The sequence below is a fragment of the Muntiacus reevesi genome, chromosome 16, assembly GCF_963930625.1.
Source record: "Muntiacus reevesi chromosome 16, mMunRee1.1, whole genome shotgun sequence".
Taxonomy (NCBI): Eukaryota; Metazoa; Chordata; class Mammalia; order Artiodactyla; family Cervidae; genus Muntiacus; species Muntiacus reevesi.
The window spans coordinates 53459062-53484604 of record NC_089264.1 but is presented as its reverse complement, the minus strand read 5'-3'; the positions used below and the strand labels follow the sequence as shown (position 1 = coordinate 53484604).

The following is a 25543-nucleotide window of genomic DNA, read 5'->3' as shown; positions in this document are numbered from 1 at the left end:
ATATTTAATAGAACTTAACTGGGTTTTGCTTTTTTATGGTAATTTTATAACCAAATTAAAGCATGTGTTTATGTGCTAATGGTGGTGTTATATTAGGGTTTTCTCATCACAGGAAACCAAAAAGGTTCACAAGGGATAGTTCACTGAGATTTACTCCCTGGTATGGACTGGGTGATAGCCTAGAGACAAGGGTCTACATGAGTTCGTGGGTGCATCTGTTGGTCCCACATGAGTATGCATGTTATTTGCATAAAAACTTGAGCCTACTCTTAAATCATTGTTCATAGCAAACAAAGGGGTTGTTTACTATTGTTTCTAAGAAATAAGGGTGAAGTACAGGGATACATGAATATATGAGAAACAACACAAGCCTAAAAGAAAAGTAATGCTTTTAATATATTTTAATTATCTTCCTGGAAGCATTTTATAATTTGATGTATCTAACAGAGGTCCTCATTTTGCAGGTGATTAATTTTCTCAGGTAACTATATAAACTTTTTAAAAAGCTCATCTTTATGAATGAATGCTATTAGTGTTATCTTTGTTTCCATTTCTTTTTTTAGTTGTTATTTCCCCCCCAGTTTTTGTTAATAGTGTTGAAGTTTAGTAAAAGATGGCATAATATAAATGTCAACTGGCAAATTATTGTGTATTTCCTAAACACTTTATCTGAAAGAAAATGTTTTTTGGAATTCTTAGTATTAGTTCAAGGGAAATGATTAAATTATATTTAAATTTGACTTAGAAGGGTAACATGCCTTTTTTTGTCCTGTGGGAGAAGACACTACTGACCCATTTCAGTGCTTTTTTTTTTTTTTTAATAATAAGAGTCTTTTTATATCAAAACTTGTATTTGGAAATGTATTTGTGCATTTTCACAGATAGTCGTGAAAGGCAAAGAAATTATTTCTTTTTGAAAATGATGGTGTGTTCCTTTAGTATTTCTTCAAAAATCCTATGCATTTGCAAGGGTTGTAAAGGGGATAATATTGGATTGTGGGGGCAAAAAAGTCCCCTACTATTTTATATGTAAAACACAAATATGCATATAATACATAAACAATTGTTTATCTTCAGTATTATAGTTTTATGGGAGGATGAATTAGGAAAAAAATGTCAAAAAGAAAAAAGCTTTTAGGTTTAGCAGTCATGAAAAAAAGTTGCAGAACACTAGATCTATCTTTAACTGTTAAATTAAAAGCAGCAGTGTTGAAACTGGAATTAATTTTCCTCCTCTTGGAATTTTGAGATTGTTGAATATTAAATGTTGGTGTTAGCTCACATGGTAAATAGTTGTTTTTTTAAAAAAATTGTTTTATGTCTAGAGAACTTGTTGTGGTTAGTACTGAGAACAGCACTTTAAAAATCAGTGGGGAGGTTTCCCTGGTGGCTCAGTGTTAAAGAGTCTGCCTGCCAGTGCAGGAGACGTGGGTTCGATCCCTGATCCGGGAAGATCCCACATGCTGTGGATCAACTAGGCCGGTGCGGCATGACTACCAAGCCTGTGCACTAGAGGCTGGAAGCTACAGCTACTGAAGCCCATGTGCCTGGAGCCCTTGCTCCACAACCAGAGAAGCCGCTGCAGGGAGAAGCCCATGCGCTGCAGCTAGAGAGTGGTCCCTGCTTGCCACAACCAGAGAAAAGCCCAGGGAGCAACGAGGACCTAGCACAGCCAAAAATAAATAGATATTTTTTTTAAAAGTCAGTGGAAAGGGGTCAAGAGTCAGTCATAACATCTGGCCTTGCCGGGAGATACCCAAGAGGAACTTGACCGTTCAGTTCCATCTTTTCTTCTTAAGACTTGACACCCTACAACAAATGAAGTAACGTGTGTCTGTGTACGGTGGCGGGGTAGGCCAGCAAGAAGCTGAGATTCAGTTTGCCTTAGTTGGCAGCCTAGGCTCCACCTACAAATTTGGATTTTTTAAAAAATTAACATTAGAAGTCGAGTTTAGCTCCGTCCATATTAGATAACTGATCTGTGCAACCAGTGAGTAAACACTAGTGATAAGGGACCCGCCTCCCGATGCAGGAGACATAAGAAACCTGGGATTCAGTCAGGAGGATTACCTGGAGAAGGGCTCAACACCTCCCTAGCATTATGGCCTGGATGATCCCCACAGACAGAGGAGACTGGCAGACTTCAGTCCATAGGGTTGCACAGAGTCAGACACGACTGAAGTGACTTAGCACTCACGCATGTGACCCTGACCAGCATTTGAAACTTTAAGATACCTGGCTAGAGTTCAGGTCTTGTATGGCCCTCAAGCAGAGCTAAACCAAATGGCCCGCCTGAGAAACTAACCCTTTCTCATCCCCAGTGCTGTGTGGGATAGGCTTGATGCTGTTACTGCGCTCTGATCAGGCATGTCCAATGATCAGACTCTGTGACCCCATGAACTATAGCCCCCCAAGCGCCTCCATCCATGGGATTTTCCAGGGAAGAATACTGGAGTGGGTTGCCATTTCCTTCTCCAGGAGATGTTCCTGATCCAGGGATCAAACCTGAGTCTCCTGTGTGCGGTGCAGGCGGATTCTTTACCACTGAGCCATCGGGGAGGACCATAGACTTGATATTACATGGGGTATCCAGAATTTAGGGCTCATTATTTGAGCACATGTAAGTTATTAGAACACAGGTCTTGAGTCATGCATTTCACGACGTATTTAGCAGAGTGAGTTAAATTCAGTTTCCCTTTGGTTTGAGAAGAGGAGAAAGAAATCTCTATGTTGTATTGCTGACAACGTATAGGAAGCAGAGCTTTGTGGTAGATCTGCTTGCCCTTGTGTAGATCCTCTGTCACTCTCATTAACTTCCTGCAAGTTGAAAATTATCCGCAGATGGAGCCACACCTGGACTTTCCTTGGGAAAGGCCCTGCCTTCTCCAGGACCCCAAGGCCTCATCTGTGAATTGAAGAAACTCAATTAGGTGTTTTTCCAACAGTTTTTCTGATATGCTAATTCTATGATCACTCATCTAATTCATTCCATTTTAATTTTTTTTTTTCTTTAGCAAATGTTGATGTTTTAGCGGCAATGGTAGCAGATAACAGTGTGTGTGATCCTGAAAGGTGAGTGCTTTCCCCCTGATTTTATGAGGCTTTTTTTTTTTTTTTTTTCAGTTATCTGCTGGAGCAGGTTTCTCTGCTTTGTCCTTATTGACACGTGAGCCAGAGAATTCTTTGCTGTGGGGGACTGTCCTGTGCCTTGTAGGAAGTTTAACAGCATGCCTGGCCCCCAGTGAATGGATGCCATGGTCCCTTTCTCCTGGGGTGTGACACCCCACATTGTGTCCTGGCACTGCCCATGTCCCCTGGGGGTGAAGTCGCCCCTGGTTGAGAACTGCTGGGTCAGCAAACCGTGATGGGAGGAGGATGCCCTGGAACTGGGCACCTAAATTGTCTTCCCTGCACCACCTATGGCTCCCCTCTTCTCGGGTAAGTTAACTGACCACTCTGAGCCCAAGTTCCATTATCTATAAACTGGGGGTAACCGCCATACCAACCTAACTGGAACATCATAAGAAATATAGAATATCTCGGGCGTTGAAAGACCTCCATGAACAATTATGCTTAAATGAAAATCTGGGCTGGTTTGGGAGCGCCTGCTAAGTTCTATTTTTGTATTAGGGTAGGGATGTTTGTTTTAGATTATGGTTGTTGAGCTTCACAGTCGGTCGTAATTATAATCACAGGCAACTATCTTTCTGTGTCATCTTTCATGCTTCAGAGAGCATTTATTGAGTGCCTGCTGTGTGCTGGGCATGATGCCGGAGCTGGGCCTTCACACATCCTTGCCAAGAAGGACTCAGTCTAATGGGGAGTAGAAAGAAGTAGGGGAAGCTTGTGGGGAGAGAGAGTTTAGGACCAAGGGCCCAGGAGAGGGAAAGTGTGGGATGCCCCAGAAGGTTCAGTCTTGGGTGGCCTGAGGGTGTGCTGTGGACAGAAGCAGGAAGGACCAAGGAAGCAAATTGGGTCTGAGTGACCTGGCAAGGGGTTTGGACCTTTTTCTGCTTACTCTGCGGGTTTTGCACGCAGCGCATCTTAGCTGTTTCATACGTGTTTGTGAAACTGGCCGCGTTAGATCTGAGTTTCAGTGAGGCGACTCAGTTCAGGAAGGCCAGTGCTGGGAGCCCTGGTGGTGTCGTTCATAGAGACTTAGGGGCTGTGGGTCCCCCACATTCCAGCCTTGAACACAGGCTCCGCATCTAAGGACCGTGTCATCTCAGTCATCTGAGAGCATCCTAAAGTCCCCATCATTGGGTTTTGTGCACAGTGCGTATAGATAATTGTTTCTTTTTTTTTTTTCTTTTGATAAATGTTTCTTAAATGAATGTTGTTAAACTTTCAATTCAACCTCCTAATATGTGGTATTAACATTGTTTTACCCCAGAAAGCTGCAGCAGTGTGTTTTTATTTTAACAACCTAAAAAGTATCCTTAATGAAAGCCAGGAAACTTTTGGCTGTTTGGGGTCTTTGAGACTTTCTCTTCAATTATGCATGCTCCTTTTGAAATGGACGAGTGGGCTGGTTATCTGTAGCATGAAGGCTGGCTGATGCTATCATGAGACCTCTATGTGCCTTTGGGACTCTTGGCCTGGTCTCAGGAGTCAGGCTCTGCTGTGACATGCTGACCAGCCCACACTCACACTCACACCCACCTATACCACGTCAGAGCACAGATTCCTGGTCAGGCCAGCCCTGTCGTGTCTTAACTCCTCGTTTTCTAGAGGACCAGAGGCTTGACACGTGCCTTTTGAAAGCAGCCAGCGTCTAACCTTTAGACTTGGACTTTTTATACTTTGGATGGTCTGGCTGGGTTTCTTCTAGGTTATCAAAGTCGTCTCCCATGTTTCTGAAGCACTGTAGCATGATGGTTAAGATCATGGTTTCAGATTTAGTCTTTCTAGATTTGGATTTCAGAGCCATCCCTTATTAGCTGTGTGACCTTGACCTTGCTTAACCACTCTGAGGCTCAGTGTCCTTGTTTTTAAATAGTTCCGATTTAGAGGTTTTGTAAAGATCGAATGCTTAGAATGCTAAGTGTTAGGTTTTTATTATTACTATTATCAACATCTCTTTTGAGCATCACTTTTGATATCTTGGCCAAAGAGCTTTCTTCCTTTGACCCAATAATCAGACTGGATCAAATATTCTTTCTTAAGTCATCCAGTGATTTGATTGGAATTTAAGTTTCTCTTTCCTCCAGGGTATATATATTCAGCACCTCTTTTTGCTTAGAGATCTAGGAGGCATTTGAGTAAGTATGAGATATTAGTTTGCATGAAATTAGATTGTGTGAGAAGGGAGATCAGCCATACAAGGAAAGAAACCTTGTACTTCAAAGACAACAGTGCATTTTCATTAAAAGCAGTGGTTTATTTCCAACCAGTTAACTAGAAGTGACGAATCACATCATTACGGTTCACAATGAGCTGTCACTGTATAGTCTGAGTAACTGCTGCCTGAGATCAGTCCACAAAGCCCATTTGTGTAATTGGAAGAGGTGTTTTTTCTTTTGCTTTAAACCTTCCTTACCTTGCAGAGGGAGCGGATGGCGTAGCTATTTCTTCTAAGTACCCTTTTCCTTTCTCTTCCTGTCTTAGCCCGGTGACGCCCAGCACTCCCGGGAGCCCGCCGGTGAGCCCCGGGCCCCTGTCACCGGGGGGCACCCCAGGGAAGCACGTCTGCGGCCACCATCTGCACACAGTGGGGGGTCCCGTGGAGCAGGACGTGTGCCATCGCTGCAGGCACAAGCGGTGGCACTTCATAAAACCCACCAACAAGTCCAGAGAGGGCCGCCCGAGGCGCCAAGGCGAGGTCACCGTCCTGTCTGTGGGCAGGTGAGTCCCGGGAGGCTTGGGGTTGTGTGACACGGTCGCCTTGCCGCGTGGGGTTGTACACCTATTAAATGTAGCGTGTATTCTCCCGAGCCTGGCTTGGTCCTGTCTCTTGGCTTCTGTGATGCTTTCTGGTCTGAGTCCCACATTTTTCCAACAGAAGAAGAATTCCAAGAGGTGACTATTGTAAGATCAGATGTGAGATGTATTGATTAAGGTAACAAATGCATTACTTGCTGTATTAGGGTTTTCCAGGAATCAATAAGATTCTGTATGTATTTTGTGTGTGTGTGTGTGTGTATGTGTGTGCTTCCCAGAGTGGCGCTAGTGGTAAAGAACCCGCCTGCCAATGCAGGAGGTATAAGAGACATGGGTTCAATCCCTGGGTCGGGAAAATCCCCTGGAGCAGGGCAGGGCAACCCACTCCAGTATTCTTGCCTGGAGAATCCCAAGGACAGGAGAGCCTGGCGGGCTACAGTCCATGGGGTCGCAAAGAGTTGGACATGACTGAAGCAGCTGAGCGTGCATGCATATGTATACATGGTCAATAAGATTCTACATTATGCTTCCTGGTGCCTCAGGGAAAGAACCCGCCTGCCATTGCAGGAGATGTGGGTTTGATTCCTGGATCTGAAAGATCCCCTGGAGGAGGAAATGGCAACCCACTGCAGTATTCTTGCCTGGGAAATCCCATGGACAGAGGAGTCTGGCAGGCTATAATCCATGGTGTCGCCAAGAGTTGGACATGACTTTAGCAACTAAACCACCTCCACCATATTATATATATATGCTCACACACATACATATGTATGAGAAGAGATTTATTATGGGAATTAGCACATGATCACGGAGGCCAAGAAGCCCCGTGACCTTCTGTCTGCAATCTGGAGAACCAGAAGAGCTGGTGGTAATTCAGTCCAAGCCCAAAGGTCTGAGAACCAGGCAAGCTAATGGTGTTAGTCCTGGCCCCAGTCTGAAGGCCTAGGAACCTGGAATGCTCGTGTCTGATGGCAAAAGAAGAGTGATGTGTCAGCTCAAAGTAAAACAGCAAATTCAATCTGCCTCTGCCATTTTGTTCTACTCAGGCCTTTGAGGGTTTGGATGATTCTCATTTGCAATGGGGAAGATGATCTTTACTCAATCCACCAATTCAAACGCTAATGTCATCTGCAAAGCCTTCTGCAAATGCCCTCAGACACACCCAGAAATAATGTTTTATCAACTCTCTGGGCAGCCCTTGGCCTGGTCAAGTGACAGTATCACACTTTCTCTAGTAGATAAAGAATCTCCACTCTGTACAGGAGTTCTCGTCGCTCGTGGAGATCAGATTGGTGGTGGCTCTTGGAGCGGTCATCCAGAGCCCCGGGGCCTTTCCATCTGGTGCCTCTGCCAGGTTTGCTAGCAGGAGAAAGTCCTCAGAGGATTGTTCACAAAAGGTTTTAATGGGATGGGCCTGCAGTGGCACCTTTCACTCTTGCTCACTTTCCTCTGACTGGCGTTCAATCACTCGGCCACACCTCATGCCCAGGGAGGTGGGAAATGTCATCCAGCATCTGCTGGGAAGAAGGAAAGAGAAGGAGCTGGTCCAGTCTCTGCCGTGTCAGATCATGTGGGTTCCTGGGACTGTTTTCTTTAGTTCACCTCCTCTGTGTCCTGGTTCCCCCATCTTAAAGTTCCATTACTGGTGACCTGTATGTGATGCGGAGGTCTTTGGGGGTGATGAATCAGTTTGACGATGTGGGTGTGTTAGTCACTTAGCTGTGTTTGACTCTTTGTGACCTCATGGACTACAGCCCGTCACGTGCCTCTGTCCATGGGATTTCCCAGGCAAGAATACTGGCGAATACTGGGTGGCCATTCCCTTCTCCAGGAGATCTTCCTGACCCAGGGAGGGAATGCAGGTCTCCCGCATTGCAGGCAGTTTCTTTACGGTCTGAACAACCAGGTAGGAATTTGATAATACGGAGTGGGCTTCCTTGGTGGCTCAGATGGTAAAGAATCTGCCCGCAATGCGGGAGACCTGGATTTGATTCCTGGGCTGGGAGGATGCCCTGGAGGAGGGCATGGCAACCTCCTCCAGTATTCTTGCCTGGAGAATCGCCATGGACAGAGGAGCCTGGAGGGCTGCAGTCCATGGGGTCGCAAAGAATCGGACCTGACTAAGTGACTAAGCGTGCACACACACACACACACACAGCATTTTTGGGGGATTTTGAGAGTCCCACAGGAACTGCATGGCTATTGCTGCGTGGGTGAAGGCAGTGGTGGAGGGTAAGCCTGCTGGAACCAGACTGGGGAAGCCCTGAGCAAACTCTGACTCTGCTGCCTCATGTGGTCCTGCTTTCTCTGCTGATGACTCTAGGAGGAGTAGCCTAGACTCACCTAATCGCCCTTGTTTGAGTCCTGGCATCACGACACACTGTTCCGTCTCTCTGTGCCTCAGTATCCCCCCTCTGTAAAACGGGAATGACAGTCACACCTCACTGGGTGGCTGTGAAGGCTAAATAAGGGAACTTGTGTTAAAGATCTTAAATCAGTCTTTGTCGACGATTAGACACTCAAGAATTGTTGGCTCTGATTAACCAGAAGGACCTACCGTACAGCATCGGGCACTCTGCTCAATATTATGTAGTAACTGAAGCGGGAGAAGAGTCTGAAGAATGGATACATGTGCATGTGTAACTGAATCACTCTGCTCTACGCCTGGAACTCACGGCGTTGATAATCAGCTATGCTACAGTATAAAATGAAAATTAGAAAGAAGGGATTGTTGTCTGTTATTTTTATTTTATCGTTTGAATTTCAGTGAGTTTTACCGTGTGTTGCACAGGCAAGCAGGAGAAGACAGCATGGCTCTTTGCCACTTAGAGCAAAACAGTGCAACTCGTGACCATGCTATTTTATTCAGAACAGAGTCATGGGAACTTATGAATGTGGAGTGGGGTGAGAACCTGCAAGTTGTTTGAACAAAGTGTATTTTGTTTGCTTTGAAAAAAATCTGCTGAAACTTTCTACTCAGATTCAACATGGCTTTTTTAAATGCCCCAGATCCTAGCACAAACACTGTAAAGTAATTATGCTCCAATAAAAAAATGCCCCACATCCAACTCTGTGTCTTGGAGGTATTAATAGAATAAATACTATGAATGTTGAATGAGTACAGGCTGCTTTTCAGCATATGTTGCTTCAAGAGCGTCTTAAGAGTTTGACTACCTGGGTTTGGGGTGACAGCATTTTTCCTAATCCTCCTTTCACTTCCTCAGCATCTCCCTCCTCCTTCTGGTGGGTGAGCTCATTTTGGACAAAGAAGGAGAGTTTATTTTAGATGGTTATGAGGGAAATGAAGACCAGGACTAGAGACTTAGAAAAGACTTAAGGGTATTGATGGTGATAGATGAGAAGAGTAGTTCAGTTGAATAAATTTTCCTTCTCTCTTAATTCTTAAGGAAAATTTCTCTCAAATTCCTTAACTCTTAATGAAAGCCCAAATTTGCTTTAAAAAAAAAAAAACAGACAAAACCCAAGCATACACAAAAACCCTGCCTCTGACCGATGCAGATAAACATGTGACTGGGGCCGTGTGTAGAGATAGACATTCTGCCAGGAAGAATTTGAGGAAGGTAACTGCCTAGTGAACATCTGATCTCCATACTAGTCAGGCTTTTATCCAGTCTCCGTGGTAACAACTGATGTAAATGCCCGGGTCCTTGTTAGAAACCGCAGCTCTGAGGCTGTTCCATATTTGAGTGCCCCTGTTTCTTACTGCGTTTTCACATGCTCTATAAACCATGTAGCAGAGTCTGTGATGTGTTGAGTGAACAGTAGCTGAGAGGTTTGGCGGGGATCAGGGACCTCGCTCTGTGGGATGGTTCCTCCTGTTGTATATGGTGAATTTCTTTTTTTTTTTAATTTTTTTTTATTTAAAATGTCATATTAGTTTCAGGTGTACAACACAGTGATTCGGTTTTTATTACACACACACACACACACACACACACACACACACACACATATATTCTTTTTCAGATTCTTTGCCCTTGTAGGTTGTTACAAAATATTGAGCATGGTTCCCTGTGCTATATAGTAGGCTCTTGTTGGTTATCTTATTATATATAGTCGTGTGCACACGTGAATATGGTGATTTTCACTGCTGTCCTAACTTTCAGCTGCGTTTGTTTTGAGATCCTCCAGGTAGATTTTTTAGTTCATTCAGGAATCTTGTTCAGTGGAAAAGCAAAACCCATCACATCTCCTCTTCCCCCCGTCCCACCCGCTCAGGTTTAGAGTTACGAAGGTGGAACCCAAGTCCAATCAGAAGGAGCGGAGAAGTTTGATGTCGGTTAGCGGGACCGACAGCGTCAACGGGGAGGTGCCGGGGACGCCTGTGAAGAGACAGCAGAGCGAGACGGAACAGCAGGTGAGCTGGAGCTGTGGCGGCCTGGGGGCGGGGTGGTCCAGGGCGGGGAGAAGGTGCGAGAGCATCCCAAGGACCCAGGGGTGGAGCTGGTAGGGCTCTGGGGGACAGAACACCATCACTCCTCTGCCCAGAGCTTTGCGTGAAGAGCCCATCAACACAGGTGCCTCGAGAGGCTTGACCTACGTGGCGATGAGGAGGGAGGATTACTTACGAGGCAATGTGGAGTGGTGGAGATTGTGGCAAACTAGAGATCACATGCTCCATCTATAGGGCTTCCCTGCCCACACGGTGGGAGGCACTTAGCGTGGCTATATCTTTGCAAAAAAAAAAGGGGAAATCTAGGAGTTTTTACACGTGAAATCACTACAGACTTTTACATGTTGGCAGCTTGGTAAAAATCCTTTTAAAAACCATTCAGGCCAGATGACACATAATCTTGTCGTCACTTCTAGGTTGACAGTGATTTGATAAAGACTGGAGCAAGCACAGCAATGCTTTTTTCTTTGAGAAACCAGTTTTCTTTGATGCGTCCCAGTTCTAAAATATCCCCCAGTAGAAATATTACTCTTTCCATCAGATATTTTGAAGCAATTTAAAAACAAAAGTGAATGCTTCTTAGTTTGGCTGTTTTAACTTTGGAAGATATTACTTTAAAAAAGCCTCTGCTAATTTGATGTTGGCTTAGCTTTTATCTTCCTCTTTGCTTTCTGTTCTGGCTTGAGGCCTGCCCATCCCTTTCGTGTTATTTATTATATATAAAAGGAAGGGTGTGAGGACTCCGGAGTGGCCAGCTCCAAAGTCTCCAGTGGAACCATCAGAGCCTGAGTGTTACGGCAGAAGAGGTTCCACGTAAAGAGGGAGCGGGAGGCAGGGTCCTAGAAGCTACAGGAAAATAGCAAGCTTGAGCCTGAACCTTGGAGTCAGGCTGCCAGGTTCAAGTCCCCGTTTACCACTCATTAGCACTGGGGCCTGGGCAGGGTGCTTGGGCTTTTTGTGCCTCACTTTCCTCACTGGGAAGTAAAAATGATGCTGCCTGCCTCGAGGGATGGCAGTAAGATATGAGGGAATTAATGCAGGAAGCCCAAGGCCTGGCGGATAGGAAATGCTCAGTCAGTGCTACCGATTATTACAAGTGAATTCACTTGTGGTCAGTGTGGCTGCATCGAGGGAGAAGTGGCTTTTGAGTGGAGCTTCTGTGATGACCTGCCCAGGCTCAGAGGGGTTGGGGATGATCCAGAAATCATCCGGAGGAACTGTGCTCCCGAATTCCTTAAGACATCGGGTTCTCGTAGCTTTCCAGCACTAGCTCTAGCTTTCTTGCCCTTGGGAAGATCGGGCCCCTCCCGGTGAGTTGAGAAGCCCAATAGGGGCTTTCTTAAAAGCAGAGTTCCTTTTTAGTCGGTTACTCGTGCCTTGGGAAGGGAACCAGTATTTAGGAAGAGGAAGTGGATGATGAAGATAATAATAAAAGCAACTGATGTCAGTTCAGAGTTCTAGTCTTCTGGACATTGTACTGAGATATATCTTACATGTCACTATTATAAACATTTCCTAATGGGATGAATACTTTTATCCCTGCTTTATAGATGAGGAAACCAGTGCATTCAAAGGGTAAGTTATATACATGGTGTGGGTCACATAGCTGGAAGGAGGAACCGATTTGAACCGAGGTCTGTGACTGGAAGACCAGCCACACTTTTCTGCCATCCTGGGGTCGCTCATGAAGCGACAGCTGAAGATCCATGAATGCAGAACATTTCCACCAATGATCTAGAACCTGGTGGTCTAATATGGTAGTCACTGGACATCTATGGCTACTTAAATTTAGATTACTTAAAATAAAAAATTTAGTTCTGCAGTTGCCCTAGTCACATTTTAAGTGTTCAGTAGCCATAGACGGCTAGGGTGTGCCATATTGGACAATGTAGATACGGAACACTTCCGTTGTTGCAGAAAGTGTTACTGACAGAGTAGATGGATGGTACCTCAGATATTAGAACTGGAATTCTGAGTGATTTTGGTCAGTTAGAGAAACATTCTGAAGAAAGCGTGAGGGGTTGTCTTTTGGGAAGAGAAGTAAGTGGCTATTCAAGTCTCAGGTGAGGAAGACCAGCCAGTTCAGCTGCAAAAAAAGCATGATTTGTAATGACAGTTCTGCTTACGAGTCATCAGCCTGGCAGTGTGTTGAGGGATGGAGCAGACCGTGGGTAAGAAGACACTGTTCGCCCTCAGGCAGGAAGTGCAAGGTGATCCTTGGTCTGGCCCAGCCGGATTACAGCCTTGCTAATGTGACGTGGCTGGTTTTGGCCACTACTGCCCAGAGAGAGGCACTTAGAATCTGGGAAGGTTAAAAGAATTAGGCTTGCTCAACTAGTGTTCTTGTTCCAAATTCTGTCTGTATCTGGATTTGATCCAGTCATCCAAAATCCTGACCACATCTCACTGGTTTAAAATTCTCTCTGCAAAGCTTCCAATCATCTACCAGGATTTTGTGAAAGAGCATTGAGTTTGATGAGGAGACCTGGGCTTTCATCCTAGCTTTGCTGCTTAGAAATTGTCCTTAACTGCTCTTACTCTTGGTTTTCTTGAATGTGAAGTAGGATATTGAATTCATCAATTGAATGCAAGTGCTAGGAGAGCGTCTGGTTTGTCATTGACTCTCGGGGGTGTTAAACTGGCCAAAGGATCAACAAGCACATGAGTGACCTTAGAAAGGGGTGTGTTTTCTGAGCCTTCGACTTTTTAATTAATTTTGGAATAAAAAAATAATATTTATTTTGGAAAATTTCAAAGAGACTCAAAAGTAGAAGAGTGTCATGAATGCCCACGGGACTAATTTATTTCTAATACATGCTGTGTGTTGAGTATCTACCGTGTACCTGGCATGCTTTGGAAGGAGTAGCAGGGAGGTGCCAGGTTAAGCACAGAGAGTTGAAGCAACTTGTTTCAAGTTAGCAGTAAGAATGTGGTAGAGTTTAGGGTCCAACCGAGGCAGTCTGGCTCCTGGAGTCCCAGACATCACCACTCAGCCAGGTCTGGGAAAATCAAGTCCTGGGATTAGAGTCTACTGGGATTGGGACTTGCTGAGTAAGGGTGTCTGGTGAGCCCAGCAGAGAACGGACTCTAAGAAAGGAGGGAAGGGAATATTCATTGACACTTAAAAATATTTATGTATTCATGAAAATTTTTCTTGCTTGGTTTCTTATTATTTCTCATTCTCCACGAGATAGCTATTTAATAGGACTTGATTTTCCAGCTAGAGAAATCTGGAAGTTTTTCCTTCTGGACCCAAATGGTATAGTTCTGAGCTGATTCTGAGCTGAATCAAAAGATCTGCAGTGGAATGTAGCTAATACAGTAAGACAGGAGTGTTATGTATCTTCACATGGTCCGATATAGTTTTTAGAGCTGTATTTTTTTTCTGAAAAATATTTTTGTTTAAATTTGGATTTTTTGGCCATGCTGTTTTACAGAAATGCCTTGTTTTAAACTGGATTGGGTTGCCATTTCCTTCTTCAGGGGATCTTCTCAACCCAGGGATCAAACCCAGGTCTCCCATATTGCAGGCAGATTCTTCACTGTCTAAGCCACCCAGGGATACTGTTTTCATGTAAGACTGATCCAAATATTTGAATGCAAATGCACATCTACCCAGTGGTTAGGATTCCTTCTTTAAAAAAAAAAAAAATTCCAGTGGCTGATACCACAAACTGGATTTAGGATTTCTCTCCCTCTCCTTCTCTTTTTATTTTTTCTTTTAAAGTTATTTTTATTGGCATTTTCCTTCTATTTTTAAAAAAATAAAATCTGCTGTTCGGCATTTTTTCCTCTGTTTCCTTGGCCTGAGTTCTTTTTTGTAGCTGGATCTGATTTGCCCTCTGCCTGATTTATTTTGGCAATGCAGTTAAAATGGTTTCTTTTTTCCACAGAAAATGTGTTTTTATTTCTTCTTAGAAGAATAAGCTTTTGTTCTTCAAAGTTAAATAAACCAAATTGCTTTCAGCCTCCAAATGCCACTGGTTTGTCTTCATTATCATTGGTCTTGCTTTTTAAAAGCGATGCTGTTGTAAGCATTCTCCAGCACATGTTTCTGAAGTATCTGACTCCCCCCTCTTTTTTTTTCCCAATTTATGGTAGTACCTTATTGAAAACATTGATTTGGTAAGCTTACAGAACAATATTTTTTATGAAAACAAAAATTGTATTAGATATCTTTTTGTTTCAAGTTGTTTTGTTTTTGGAGCTATTCTATTAATTCTTATTTCAGTCCTTTAGCTTAGTGATTAAAGGCTGAGTTTTAAGAATTTCCCGGTGGTCCAGTGGTTAGGGCATCACAGACTCATTGCTGAGGGCCCATGTTCAATCCCTGGTTGGGGCCCTAAGGGGATCCCACAAGCCAAGTGGTGCTGCCAAGAGGCAAAAAAAAAAACAACAAAAAAAAAACCGGACAGCTGAGTTTTAAACTGCTTAGGTTTTTCTGGGGTGGGGGAGGGGCGGGGGCATTGTTTGAAGAATTCTTTTTTTTTAAGCTTCACATTTTTTTATTTTTACTTTTTGATCATTTTGTTTTCGGCTGCACAGGCGCTATGTTGCGGCACATGGGCTTTCTCTGGTTGCAGCGAGCCCAGCTCTTCATTGCAGCGGCTTCTCTTGCTGCAGAGCGTTGGCTCCTGGGTTCGAGGGCTTCAGTGACGGCAGTGCATGGGCTTAGTTGTCCTGAGACATGTAGGATCCTCGTGCCCAGACCAGGGATCGAACCTGTGTCCCCTGCATTGGCAGATGGATTCTTAACCACCAGACCACCAGTGAAGTCCCTCAACTGCTTAGGTTTAATTTTAACTGGGCCACTAGCTACCAATTATTCTCAGCAAGTTACTTAACCCCTCCAAGCCTTAGTTCTTTATCTTTAACGTGGGGCGGGAGGTGGGGTGTTGGACATGAATGACATACTGTGTATGTACAATTCTCTAATCAGGCCTTGGCACAGAGTCAGTATTAACTCACTATTCACTGTTATCAGTACTTTCCACCCCACTCTCAGGGGTCTTCGTTATTCATTAGCTCATTCCTCAGGCATCGCTTTTGGATACTGCGAGTCCCTTTTTATTTCTTAAGAACATTAGGGTTTTGGACTCTGATGACATCTCAGAAATAGATACTTGGCAAGTCCCTTAGGAATTTGGGCTATTTTCTTGTTTGTGTTAAGAGGGGCTTAGAAATAATCATACCCCGCTTACTGGAGGCGGAATCAGAATTAGTAACAAGGCAATTGAAAAGTGTTGTAACTTAAATTTTTTTTATTAGCTAGATCAGAGAAGGGGCTATATGAAGAGGCAGTGTGGACTGAATTATCTGTATTTAACGGTGCTGCTGCGTGGCTGGGGCTCTGCTCAGGGATAAAAGTCTCCTTTTTGCCAAGACTGTCTCAGGGATGATGCTCCCTTCCTCTTCGGGACCACGGCCAGGCGCGAGGTCAGCTCTCCTGACCTTAGGGCTTTCATTTCCTACTCTCACAGTGACGGAAGGCCTTCCTTTTCTCCGTTTTGCTTCTGAACTCCTGTGACAGGCAGTGCAGTGGCAGTCCCCATGGGGCCTCTCCTGAGGGTGTGTGGCTTTATTTGCTCTCCTCAGGGTGGCTTTTTGTTAACCCTCCAGGGAAGGAAAGGATGGTGAAGAACTTCAGGCGCATGCATGCATGCTAAGTCGCTTCAGTTGTGTCCGACTCTTTTCGACCCTATAGACTGTAGTCTGCCAGGCTCCTCTGTCCATGGGATTCTCCAAGAAAGAATACTGGAGTGGGTGGCCCTGCCCTCCTCCAGGGAGTCTTCCCAACCCAGGGATCGAACCCACATCTCTTATGTCTTCTGCACTGGCAGGCGGATTCTTACCGTTAGTACCATCTGGGAAGCCTGAGAAACTTTAGGTACCATGAGTTAATTTTTTTCTCTATAGCTTATATTTTTCCAGGGAAAAATACATATATATTTTTAAAGCCAAAGGATCTCAGATTTGATGGAAGCCCCTTCATTGGTTCCTTGGCATTTATAGACAGAAACTACACTCAAATAGCCATGGATAGGACTACATGGATGATTTGGAAATGGCGGAATACATATCTAAAGAGTAAATGCAATACTTTCTTTGATGCTTGTGTTGTTCTTATATGAAAGACCAATCCCACTGAGTCCATTTTAAATATGGAAGTGGAGGGAGGCTAACGTCTGTCCTTGACTGTTCACTGCCTCTGCAAACACAGGCCTTTAGAACCAGGCAGATGAGAAGAGCTGAATGGGGGATAGACATTTGAATGCAACCTGATGAGTTATGGGTGGTCATCTCTGCACTTTGTAGTTGAAGAGCCAGGCTCAATGGGATGAATTTTTCCCAGATTTCTGAGCTAGGTAGGCAGAGGGCTTAGGTGGGAAGAAATCCACACATTGGAGCCAACATGTTCCAAAGTGGCTTTGAAGTTCAAGGGAGCTTTGCTTCAACAGAGAAAACAATCCTCATTCAGTGTAGCCCTGTAATTCACAGCGGTGATCATTTCAACATCAACTTTCCCTAGGCTCCGTCTCCTATGGGGACCACCTGATGTCTTTTGGCTGTCAGAGCTGTCTCTGGATCAGTCCAGATTTGTGAGATAGTCTGTTTTCTTACAAGTAGACTGAGATCATAGACTTTGAGATCTCAGAGGAGCTGTGATGGCTAATTCAGGTCAGTTCAAGTACAGTTTTATCTTTTAAAAGTATTTATTAAGCCCCTGCTATGTGCCAGGCCTTAGGAATGCAAGTGTGGAAAAGGGACAGAGGGGGGCCATGCTCTTATGGAACTTCTGCTAGATTTTGTAGTAATTTTCTCTCCCCACGTCCCTGTTTAAGAATAAGGAGGCCCTAGGACATTGTGGATGTTGTTCAAGGTCATCAGGGATGGTTCATTCCAGAGCCTGGGCTTGGGCTTCCTGATAGTTCAACCCCTTCACTGCTTCTGAGGGCATGGATTTTGCAAGTGTTTGAAATGGAATCACTTTTAAAAATGGAAAAATGAGACATGCACGCAATATAATATTCAAATAGCATTTAAAAAGTTGTGGAGTGAAAAATGTCTTTGAAAAACCAAGTCCTTATCCTGTCTACACCCTTTCATCCCTACCACGCACATATCATTTCCCAGTCTGTTTTCTAAGAGGGGACCGCGGTTGTTGTGTCCTCGGTTTCCTTTCAGGATTATGCTATGCCTGTACCTGCTTACACAGCGCATATATATGTCAGGGCTTTGCTGGTGGTCTAGTGGTTAAGAATCCATTTGCCAGGGCAGGGGATGTGGGTTCAATCCCTGGTTGGGGAACTAAGATCTCACAACTAACTAAGGCCCAATGCAGCCAAGTAAATATCTAAATAATTTTTTAAAAAAACATACATATGTGTCTGCAGCCCCCTCCTTTGCACTTCTACAAAAAAGAGCTTAGATACTTGTCTGCATCTTCCCTTTTATTGCAGTTGATGACTGATGACTTCTATGGACTATTTTTATTCTTCCACATTGATTGAGCCACGAGGAGTGGACATGCTGGACTCCTTTAAAATGTTGTTTGCACTGTTGGTTCTGTGTGGTTGGGAATAGCCCCCGAAACATTTATGGACAAGCTGAGAGTCTGGGCTGGACCTAAAACATACTTTGCTGTCATCAACTATAGGGTTCTAAATGATTCTCCACACCTTTGATCTGTGTACCGAAGAGGTGGAAATATTTGTCAGTGTTCCCAGAGTTTAGATAACTTGGGGGCCCAGAGGTTTGGTTTTGTTTTGCCACCAAATTAACTGTCTCCCCTCCTCAATTATCTCCCTCGGCAGGGTCTGCTCCAGGGTGCCTCCCTAGTGCTGGCTGGAAGGTGACCCGCTGACTGCTCAGGAGCTTATCTGCCCGCCCAGGGGGCCCTGCCGCCCTCTGAGAAGGCCTGGGAAAGGGGGCTGGGATGTCTGCCTTTCACCACAGAAGCTGCAGCATTGCAGGCCCCCGGGGATTTTGGAGGGTGAAAGGAAGGGCAGACCTAAGGCATCCTAGGAAATGCCTCTGGAGACATTTTGGCCTCAAATGGGAAAGAAGAGAAAATTAATAATCATATTCAGGATTTTTATGTTTCTTAATCTGTAACTCAAGACTTTGAACCGCTAACTTTAAACGGCTAAATAATTAGTAGTCCCTGTTTTCTAGGAGTCACCCATTTTCTACAAGGATGTGTGATGTTGTAGTAGCTCCACAGTATAGGTTCTGCAGCCAGACTCCTTGTGGCAAGTCCTGGCCTGGCATTTTACAGCTGTGTATTCTTGGACAAGTTCCTTGACCTGTGATGCCTTGGCTTTTCCATCTGTAAAATGGGCTTAATAATAATACTACCACCTGCCTCATAGGGATGTTGTTCCTTTGCACTTCGTAACTGCTAAATAGGCAAATGCTTCATGTTATTATTGCAGTATTGTGCCAGATGGAGCCTATTTAAGCACTTGGCAAATAAAAGTGTAAAAAGTTAATTTTTTTTTTGGCCATGTGGCATGTGGTTTCTTAGTTCCTGACCAGGGATGGAACCCGTGGCCCTGGCAGTGGAAGCACATAGTTTTAATCACTGATCACCAGGGAAGTCCCCCAGATGAATAGTTTTTGATGTTTCTTAATCTTCCTGAGGCTCAGAGAGGCAGGTTAGAGGTAACCTATAAGATGTTATGGTTTTGTTTATTTGACACTCAGGTAGAGGCTTACTGGGGTTTCCCTGGTGGCTCAGCGGTAAAGAGTCCGCCTGGGATGCAGGAGATGCTAGGAGACGCTGGTTCAATCCCTGGGTTAGGAAGATCCCCTGGAGGAGGGCATGGCAACCCACTGCAGGCAACCCATTCTTGCCTGGAGAATCCCATGGACAGAGGAGCCTGGCGGGCCACAGTCCATCGGGTCACAAGGAATCTGACACAACAAGTGACTTAGCGTGAGCACGAGAGACCTGCTCAAGGCGAGGCAGTAGAGAGGCAGCCTTTAGCTTGTTTTGTTTTCCTTAGTAGGAAGAGGTGGGACCGTTCGGAGGCATGAGTGATTCTGCCAGGGGCTTAGTGTAGGTGTTGAATCAGAGGTGTACTGAGATTAGAAGGGAACTGCTGCATTTCACTTAAATCCTTCGTGAGTGAACCCTTGTTTTTCCAGATACAGAATAACTTTCCATTTTACGTGAAATAAAGTGCTCTGAAGCTCACCTGTTGTCACTTGGGAAGCGCATAGACAGACACCTTTGGATTGCTGTGAAGCTGGGACTTCCCTGGTGGTTAAGGCGTGTGGGTTTGATTCGTGGTCGGGGAGCTAAGATCCCACATACCTCGTGGCCAAAAAACCAAATTAGCAAACAGAAGCAATGTTGTAGCAAATTCAACAAAGACTTTCAAAATGGACCACATCAAAAAATCTTTAAAAAGTTCTGTGACGCTATAACTCAGATTAACCCTCAGACTTCTGCATAATATCCACATCTGATGTGAGCAAATTCAAAGCTACAGGGAGTGGACAGCTTCCCCACTGGTGGTGTTCTGGAAAGAGCAGACAAGGGCAGTCTGCGGAAGACCCCACGGTGCCGCGAATGTCTCCGTGTGAGTGGTGTGGCAGTGACTATGGGCCTCCAGGTGTGACCTCCTGGGCTGGATCCACTGCTCTCCTGTTATTAATTGTGTGGCCTTGGGCGAGCTATTGAACCTGCTAGCCTCAGTGTCCACTTACGGAAAATGAGAGGCGGCCTTGACTCATGGAGTCACTGGAAAGAGTGAGTTACCGAGTCTGGAGCCTTAGCACGCCGTGCCTGGTACATAGCACTGTGTAAACGTCAGCCACTGTTGTCAGTAGTCAGGTGGTGCTCCTTCCCTAATCCCCTGTCCTTGGAGCTCCTCGTGTTCACTGTCCATGAATGTTTTTAGGCCTCTAATTTCTTAGAACATGGTTCTCATTATTAAAGGGGTCAGATCCTTTTTTCTGGAGCATCCCTTTTAGTAAGTAAGGCACATATGTGTTCTATTCAAAGCTCTGCTGTGACTTGTGTGGAACCTTAATAATGGAATGATCATTTTTATGATTAGAATTGTGTAGAAAGCAGTAAACTTTAGAGAAAAAGATGATCACTTTTTTCTAGATTTTTTTTTTTCTAACATTCTTAATTTCTCTCCATCAGTCTTATTCTATGATGGAAATGGTCACACTTGGGTGAATTGTCTTTTCAGTATATGGAAGTTTTGTTTCATTTCTCCCAGCTTGAGTAATCACTTGTGTAAGACAATCATCTCCAAATTTCCCCCCAAAAAAGATAGGTCAGTCTTGTTAATTATGTAGGGTCCCATAGTGATGGACCTGAGAATAACCAGTGGATGGGGTGTTTTTCCCCCCCGTGTTCTCTGCTTCTGGCCTTCCTTAGCACTCATGCCAGCCCATCCCTGGCGTTCAGACTGCTGAGAAGGCACCTTTTAACAGTAATGCGCTATGGTATAGAAATACTATTTTAAAATATATGTTTGTTTATAAATACAGTTGTATTCACAGCTGTAGAATGAAATGAGAAGGGATTTAACCATGTCAAATGCACCATGACACAGTACCAGAAATAAGGCTGCAGTTGGAAATTTGTAAGTTGTTCAGGACCTGGTGTCTTCTTTCCTCGGGATTATTGGTCAGATAGGACAGGTGTTTACCTGGGAATTCATAGCTGCCACGCTGGTCAGGTTTTCCCTTTCCTTTTGTGAAGTGTGTCTTTGTGAAGAGGGGGAGCCCAGAACTCTAATCAGTGCTGGGTAGCTTTCAGTAGCCCCTGAAGGGTTAACGTCCCTTTTTTCTGCCTTGTTTCTGGTATTAGTAATCAAGACTTTAAGCAGCAGTTTGTACTTTTCACATCCTCTTTCAAAGATATCCTGTGCAGTGCAGTTTTAATCAGCCACAGCAGACCACTGTGGGGGAGAGCCACCGTGATGGGATGCTGGTGATGGTCATGATAGCTAACTTTTAGGAGGCTACTGACTGCTTGGCCTTGTGTTAAGCATTGTACTATATCCTCTTATGTAAAACCCCCAGCAGCTCTATGAGGGATGCTGCAGAGAGGCCAAGGTCCAACAGCTAGTCACAGGGGTCTGGATTTGGGGGCAGGCCACTGGCCCCAGACTCTTCATTTTTAGCCAGCCTTGGTCTTCCATGCCTACTCCTTAAAGCTGGTCAAACCTGTGCAAAGAACTCTAAATGGGACGTTCTACTAAGTCGGAATGATGAAAATGCTTACTTTGATGAACCATTTCTTTCTAAGCCTGACATCCCTTGCTTTTGACCTTCTTGCTTCTGTGATACAAGAAAGTCCAGGGCTGAGGGAGCAGCTAATAAAAAGAGGAGACATAAAAATAGTTGAGTACCTATTTTCTAGTTAATGGCCTAGTTTGAAGTTTTCCTGAGAAAATTCTCTCTTCTTTGTTTACTTTTTCTTCTTTGAGGGAAAATTTTTCTATTTTTTCCACCTCTGGCTTTTCTACTTTTTTCCCTTGCTAGTATCTTCCATATCACTATTAATCAACTCTTAAATGACAGTATTCCCGGAGTTGACTTTGTTCAGTCTTATGGCACAAATCCATAGTTCACTTGTGCTAGATTGTAACAATGCAGCGCAGAGAATTACTTATTCATTTATAATTAAGAACTTGGTTCATGCTCTTTTAAAGAACAATGTTTTATTTCCTTTTCAGTTAAAGAGATAAGGGTTCTTTCTCCAGCTCATTTAGTTAGGGAAATCGCTCTCTCTTTCACGCGCACATACACGCTGAATATTATAAGTGACACAATGACAGAAAAGGATAATGTGGACAGTGTTGGACTACATATCCTGAAGGATGAGTTATGAAATAAGTACAACAGCCAAAAAATAAGTACAAAAAAAAAAGTAATACTTCAATAAAGACATACTATTGACTCCTTTCTATTTCTTCTTATTTCTGTAAGTTGGTTTCATCTCTGTTTCCGTTCAGCATTTATAGGCAAACACGATCTGGAGAGACAAGAGAAGGTTTTGTTCTTTAACGTGATGTAGGTTGGCCTGCGTGGTGTGTATATTTCAGTATATTTCAGTATACACAGGCGTACGTAGAATTTTAATATGCCTGTGTGTCCTGGATCTCCAAGACAGGGAAGTGAAAGGGTACATAACTCTGTCACTTAGGTCTGACCACTGTAAACCAACCAAGCAAAAAACCCTTTGAAAAAAAAAAGCAGAAAATTATTTTTCAGGTTTACAAGGGGCATCATTTGTAATTTAAACATAGACACTGATGTGGGTCAGTTGTTAAAAGAACCTAAAAATATTGTATATAGCTTTCCGAAGGAGAAGGAAGGCCTAGCATCGAGCATTTTATCATTGTGTTCTTACACGCCCAGCAAAGTCCCAGTCAAGCTGTCCCGTTTGCTCAGTGGAGATGTGGAGGTAACTCAGTTTTTTGTGGCTTGGGAAAGACGCTGTGCCTGACACGCGTAAGGATCCTCGTGATGACCGCGTTCACCCTGTAGCTTGTTACTCGAGAGAATGTAAATGAAAAGTTAAAGGACAGGTTCCTGGGGATAAGTGATACAGGATATCCAGGGAGGACACCCACCAGTCACCCTCAGAAACTTGTGTCAAAACAGACCGATGCCTTCAGACTAGGGGGGTTCCCAAGTTCTGTTCTTTCTTGGTTTGTAAAAACCTTGATAAAAGAGGTCCTTTGGAAATTGTGGTACTTAAATTTCCTTAGACCGAATTCTAGAAGAACCTGTAATGAGGGAAGGAATGCAATGGGATGGAGTGGGATAGGGTGGGACGGGATGAGGATGGATTGCAATTCCCCCATGTTCTTAAATATTCAGGCAGATTAATATGGGATATGATGCTTGCCTTTTATAATGCTTTACCTTTTTGTTTTCTCTTGCAGATATGACTATATGTGAAGAGTTCTAAAAGACTAAGAACTTAAAACATGTGACGTTGCCTAGGGAATTATTTTTTATCTTTTATACAATTTCTATGGTAGAGTCTGCAGGCAAGTGGATGAAAGCTAAAAGGGAATATTGTTGCTATGCTGGATACAGAATTCAGTTTGCTTTGAAACAAATTTTGGTTTAAAAAATATCTGATGAAAAATTTTATTCCATATCCAAGGAGGAAAAGAACTCATTTTTTTTAATCTTCCCAACCACTGCCCCTCCCAGTCCCCCATCCGTGGCCTTGATGTACACACTGCAGTTTCTCCAGTACGATCACCATGTACAGGGGAACTATTTGTGTACGGTTTGAGCTAATGCTCAGGGTGTGTGTGTGCACGCGTGTGTGTGTACACGTCTGCGTAACTGTACTTCTGTTCCCTCAACCCTTGGATCTCAATTTTGTTACCGGTTGTAAGACGATCCTCTTACAGTTTAACTGTAATAGAAAATAAAAGATGCGTCTTCGGTGGTGAAGGCTCCTTGAAGACGTAGTCTAGCCCTGGGTACTTGATCCTCCCCAAGAGATTATGGACTCAGAGGGAACCAGATGCTAGACTTTGGATTCGGAGACCAGAAATCAGCGCTGACCTGCTACCAGCATGCCTCTCCTAGGTCACTTATAAAATATCGAGGTTTTTTGTTTTTTTTTAACTCAAGCTAAGCAAATCTTATTTAGCCGTTGGTTAAGGGGGAAAATGGTTTAAAGTCACTATAAAAAAGTCTTGTTTTGATAACTCAAGACCAAAACAAAACAATCTCACTTCTGATGTAAGATGGGCCCACACCTTCCTCTGGTATGTTTTCCTTGGTGGTCTTCCTGTTCTCCATCTTGTAACTAGTGCCTATTTTTAAAGGATTCTTGGGGCTTACTTTCTCCTGTAGGCCTGGAATACCCCACTTTTTAAAAAAAACAACAACTGTGCAGTTTATAGAACGCCTGAAAGAACCCAGAGGTGAGGGAAGTAGTATATTTACGGTAGGTCTGGGCCAAGAGGAAAGGAGTCCAGGAGCAGGGACTTCGCCAAGACCTGCCGCCTTTCAGTATTGCTGTGGTGCCTCGGGGCACTTCCTTTATTGCAGAAAGAAAACACAGTTCTCATTTACTCCCAAAAGATAATTCTTATGAAAATGTAAAGTATTTACTGTAAATATACTCATTCCATTCTTTTTCTGGCACCAGACTAAAAATTTCTAACCTTTTAAGTGAATGGTAGGTTCAGTTTCATGCGAATTTTTGCTGCCAACTAATTAAAGGGTGTACGTGTGCATGCATATACACAGTGGACCAGGAGAAGGCAATATGGAAATAAATATCACTGTGCTCCAGAAAGTAGCAATATCAGAATTTTTTGGGGGAGGTGTGCATTAGTATAAATAATATACATGCAGTCTAGACCAGTAGTTTTATAAAAAGGAATCATTTTTTGTTTTAAAAATATCATGCCCTCAAAATGATGAGGGATAAAGGGTAAGATATTCTTCAGCTTTAATTATTTTTTAATTTTATTCAGGTCAGAGCACTTTTTTAAATAACAATACAACAGGCAAGAAAATACTCAAAATATTTAAAATTGTATTTATACCAAGAGTACATATGTTTTAAATATTTTCTAATACTTGAGCAGTTGCTGTCTGATTGGCTTCCAAATATGCCAAGAGTTAAGCATTCAATATTTTCAATATATGCGCTTTTTACTGGTTTATATTATCTAATAAGAATCCTTAAGTGTCCCCAGTGCAACTGATGTTTACAGGCCTTTTGTGTTTTTCCTCCTTCTTTAGGAAGCTTGGGGAGCCACAACAAAGTTACTGTATAAAACACTAATGATGGACTAACTTCTGATGTAATAAATGAGTCGGCTACCACCTCGATGTAAAAATTTGTAAAGGGAATTTTTCACCATTTTGAGTGTTACATGTATTTTTAACTGTCTGGTTTGTACTTCTACAACTTTTGTACTACCAAAGAAGAGTTAAAAATAAAAATGTTAAACACAGGGAGCTGTTTTTGAATGATCCAATTGTTGGTGCCTTGGGTGCTGAAAAGTACAATTGTGGTTGGTATAATATATCAAGCTTAATGTCACAGTGCCCATTTTCTTATGTCTAAATTGTCAAGTGATCACTTGACTGACTTTCCTCATTGGGTTCTTCCTCTTCCCATAGTGATATCACCCCTTGATTATTATTTTATTTAAGTCTGGAGATAATTTTGGATGTATGGAACAATTGCAGAAGCCGTACAGAGAGTTCTTGTATATGCTTCACCCCACTTTC

The 25543-nt window shown here is 43.5% G+C and overlaps 1 protein-coding gene across 1 annotated transcript in view; it reads left to right on the top strand.

Annotated features, from left to right (window-relative positions):
• RELL1 (RELT like 1) overlaps positions 1-25267 on the top strand; it is a 76773-nt gene extending 51506 nt beyond the window's left edge. The window contains exons 4-7 of the mRNA XM_065907414.1: positions 3015-3072; positions 5608-5844; positions 10120-10258; positions 23215-25267. Coding sequence (XP_065763486.1) covers positions 3015-3072; positions 5608-5844; positions 10120-10258; positions 23215-23220 — 440 coding nt within the window. The 3' untranslated portion in view covers positions 23221-25267. The remainder of the gene's footprint in view (positions 1-3014; positions 3073-5607; positions 5845-10119; positions 10259-23214) is intronic.
• Positions 25268-25543: the final 276 nt, after the last annotated feature.